At 66.0% G+C, this 4,041-nt stretch overlaps 1 protein-coding gene across 1 annotated transcript; it reads right to left on the bottom strand.

Moving 5' to 3' along the window:
* Window positions 1-306: 306 nt before the first annotated feature.
* Window positions 307-2,417, bottom strand: ATP5IF1 (ATP synthase inhibitory factor subunit 1). Its single transcript, XM_077838078.1, has 3 exons — window positions 2,283-2,417; window positions 2,034-2,146; window positions 307-595 (listed from the first exon to the last, which is right to left on the bottom strand). Exons 1-3 carry the CDS (start codon window positions 2,379-2,381, stop codon window positions 454-456), a joined length of 354 nt encoding a protein of 117 aa, XP_077694204.1. The 5' UTR covers window positions 2,382-2,417; the 3' UTR covers window positions 307-453.
* Between the last annotated feature and the right edge of the window lie 1,624 nt (window positions 2,418-4,041).

The following is a 4,041-nucleotide window of genomic DNA, read 5'->3' as shown; positions in this document are numbered from 1 at the left end:
TTTCACCTATCTGTTCCAACCCCCCTTTAACTAGGGTGAAGGTTTGTTTGAGGCAATGAAAACAAGTTTAAATTGTTCAACAAAGGAAGGGTAACATTGAGTAATATTGGTGCTAGTTTTTAGCTGATAACTCTCTAGCCCATAACCTCATGTGGGAGTTCAGCTGATGATCTTCTAATTACCTTAAATTTGATTTATTTAGATGTGGTCTACAAAAAGGTATAAAAAGCATTTCAACTCTATATGAAACTCCAACAAGGGTTTAGCTGAAAAAGAAAAATGTTATTTTAAATAAGACCATCACTAAACAGAGCAGGAGACAGAATTTTATTTGACTTTCGTAGTACATCCTCTAACAGAGAAAATTTAGATTATGTTGGCTAAAGCATACAGTCTCCAATGCAATGATTACACTGAGAAGCACTGGCCGTACAAGAAAAAACCAACAGCAGCTTAATCATCATTTTTAAGTTTCTTGATCTTGTACTTATGGCGTTCGATTTCTTTCTGCAGCCGCTCTATTTCTTTCTTGTGATGATCGATTTCTTCTTCATGATGTTTCCTCAAAGAAGCCAGCTGTTCCGCCTCCTTCTCCCTGCACAGTGCACATCACCAGTTCAGACAAACCAAGTTATTTGGGAGTTTGAGATTGACTTGGTTTAAGTAGACTGTCTAAATCAAACTCCCACCCACCCACAAGTATTCCCGAGACACAAAAGGGTTTCAAAGCTTACATAGCTAATTGGATCACCTTCATTTCAGGACAACAGCAGACAATGATTCCAACTAGACAGGAACACAGGATTCTATAGACTGATTGGCACCACTGGACACAAAGCCTAGGTTGCTGAGCTACACGGACAATCCCCATCAAGCAGGTATGTTCTCCTGGGAGGGCGGCAATCAGGACTGCGCTGCTGTTAACATTTACCAAACCTGACCCTATCTAGCAGCAGTGCCCCAAAACGAAAAGGCTAGAGTTTACCAGGTCGTACCCCAATTTTATGAAGAGAAATCAGGTTGTAAATGGATGAAAAGGGTAGGGTGCAACACACACAGGTCACAGAGTAACAGCCGTGTTAGTCTGTCTTTGCAAAAAGAAAAGGAGTACTTGTGGCACCTTAGAGACTAACCAATTTATTTGAGCATGAGCTTTCGTGAGCTACAGCTCACTTCATCGGATGGGAAACTGCAGTAGACATTATATACACACACAGACCATGAAACAATACCCCCTCCCACCCCACTGTCCAGATAAGCTATTACCAGCAGGACAGTGGGGTGGGAGGAGGTATTGTTTCATGGTCTCTGTGTGTATATAATGTCTACTGCAGTTTCCACAGTATGCATCTGATGAAGTGAGCTGTAGCTCACGAAAGCTCATGCTCAAATAAATTGGTTAGTCTCTAAGGTGCCACAAGTCCTCCTTTTCTTTTTACACACAGGTCACTACATAAGGTGCTGGGATACTACAGAGATGGGCATGATAGCAGACAGCTCTTCTAACAGAGGGCAACCCCAGCTATTGATATTTCCTGAACATCTAGGAGGATCTGAGGTCCCAGCTGGGACAAGCCAGGGTCTCTCACCCGCCCCTCGCCTCATGCCGGCAGCGAGACTCCGCTCTCAGTCTCGAGCGGACTGGGCGCGCCAGGGCCCGTGCAGCCGCCGGCGAGAGGCGTCGGGCTTCTCACGGCGAGCCAGCCCTCACAGGGCTGTCGCTACAGGAGGAGCGAGCCCGCAAGCGGCCCGAGCAGCCGAGCACCGGCCCGAGGGCACCAGCCGGCGCAGGCGCCGGGCACGGGGCGCAGCCTACGGCAGCGAGCGGGCGACCCCTTGTTCCCGGGCAGCCCCCGAGGGTCAGACGCGCTGCCAGGGCCCCCAGGAGGCGAGTCCGGGCGCCCCGAGGTTACGCGGGCAGCAGCCGGCGGCGGGCCGGACCCGGGCAGGGGCAGCCAGGCTCCCCGCTCTCCCACGCGGGCGGGGGCCGCGCAGCTCGGAACCCAGGAGTCCGGGCGGCGCACGAGACTCACCTGAAGTACCGCTCCTCGTGGGCCGCCTGCCTCTTCCCGAAGGCCCCTCCGGCCTCACGGATCGAGCCGCCGCCGCCGCCGCCCTTCCCAGCCCCGCTCCCCAGCTCGCCCAGCTGCAGGGAGAGACACACGTCAGGGAAGCCCCAGGCCCCGCCTGCCCCCGCGGCGCGGCGCCTCGCCCCTCCCGGCGCCCCTCCGCGGCCGGGACAGAGTCACGCCGGGCGGCCCCGGGCGGCCGGGCCGCGGTACCTGGTCGGAGCCGGAGCCCGAGCTCCATCCCCGCTGCTGCAGCGCCAAGGCCCCGCGCAGGCCCCCGCGCAGCCCCGTCGCCGCCATCGCCGCCGCCATCGCCCGCCTGCCCTTGGCGCGGTCGCACTCTGAGGCGCCGCGGCCCCGCCTGACAACGCCGCGCGCAGCCAGCGCCGCCCACGAGCCGCGGCGGGGGGGGCGGGGCCGGCTCCGCGCCAATCCGCGCCGGGAGCGTGGGCGGGGCCGAGAAGCCCGGCCCCTGGGAGAGCGCGGGCTGCGCGCGCAGGCTGGCAGCTCGCGCGGCGGGGGCGGGGGGCCGGGTCTGTGCGCCGGGCGCCGCCTGGGCCTGTCGGTGCGGGGCCGTCAGCGGGGAGCTGCCCGGGCCGTGGGCGCGGGAGGGGCCGGCTCAGTCCGGGGGCTCGCGGGGCGGCTTTGCTGCTGGTCGGTGGGAAGTCATTCTGGGGGGGGGTCCCCAGTGCGGGCTGCAGCCGAGCGTGCGGGGCCCCGTGGCGGGCCGGGCAGTGCGGCGGGCACGTCCCGCGGGCAAGGTCCCAGCGCGGCGCTCAGCAGGGTGCGGGGCCCCGTGGCGGGCCGGGCAATGCGGCGGGCACGTCCCGCGGGCAAGGTCCCAGCGCGGCGCTCAGCAGGGTGCGGGGCCCAGGGGCGGGCCGGGCAATGCGGCGGGCACGTCCCGCGGGCAAGGTCCCAGCGCGGCGCTCAGCAGGGTGCGGGGCCCAGGGGCGGGCCGGGCAATGCTGGGGGCACGTCCCGCGGGCTGGGTCCCAGCGCGGCGCTCAGCAGGGTGCGGGGCCCCGTGGCGGGCCGGGCAGTGCGGCGGGCACGTCCCGCGGACCGGGTCCCAGCGCGGCGCTCAGCAGGGTGCGGGGCCCAGTGGCGGGCCGGGCAATGCGGCGGGCACGTCCCGCGGGCCAGGTCCCAGCGCGGCGCTCAGCAGGGTGCGGGGCCCAGTGGCGGGCCGGGCAGTGCTGCGGGCACGTCCCGCGGGCCGGGTCCCAGCGCGGCGCTCAGCAGGGTGCGGGGCCCCGTGGCGGGCCGGGCAATGCTGGGGGCACGTCCCGCGGGCCGGGTCCCAGCGCAGCGCTCAGCAGGGTGCGGGGCCCCGTGGCGGGCCGGGCAGTGCTGGGGGCACGTCCCGCGGGCCAGGTCCCAGCGCGGCGCTCAGCAGGGTGCGGGGCCCAGGGGCGGGCCGGGCAATGCGGCGGGCACGTCCCGCGGGCCAGGTCCCAGCGCAGCGCTCAGCAGGGTGCGGGGCCCAGGGGCGGGCCGGGCAGTGCTGCGGGCACGTCCCGCGGGCCGGGTCCCAGCGCGGCGCTCAGCAGGGTGCGGGGCCCAGGGGCGGGCCGGGCAATGCTGGGGGCACGTCCCGCGGGCCGGGTCCCAGCGCGGCGCTCAGCAGGGTGCGGGGCCCCGTGGCGGGCCGGGCAATGCGGCGGGCACGTCCCGCGGGCCGGGTCCCAGCGCGGCGCTCAGCAGGGTGCGGGGCCCAGGGGCGGGCCGGGCAATGCGGCGGGCACGTCCCGCGGGCAAGGTCCCAGCGCGGCGCTCAGCAGGGTGCGGGGCCCAGGGGCGGGCCGGGCAATGCGGCGGGCACGTCCCGCGGGCCAGGTCCCAGCGCGGCGCTCAGCAGGGTGCGGGGCCCCCTGGCGGGCCGGGCAATGCGGCGGGCACGTCCCGCGGGCCAGGTCCCAGCGCAGCGCTCAGCAGGGTGCAGGGCCCCGTGGCGGGCCGGGCAATGCGG

Source organism: Eretmochelys imbricata, chromosome 19 (genome assembly GCF_965152235.1).
Source record: "Eretmochelys imbricata isolate rEreImb1 chromosome 19, rEreImb1.hap1, whole genome shotgun sequence".
Lineage (NCBI taxonomy): Eukaryota > Metazoa > Chordata > Testudines > Cheloniidae > Eretmochelys > Eretmochelys imbricata.
Note: the sequence above shows the minus strand (reverse complement) of the source record. Positions and strands in the feature narration are given on the sequence as shown.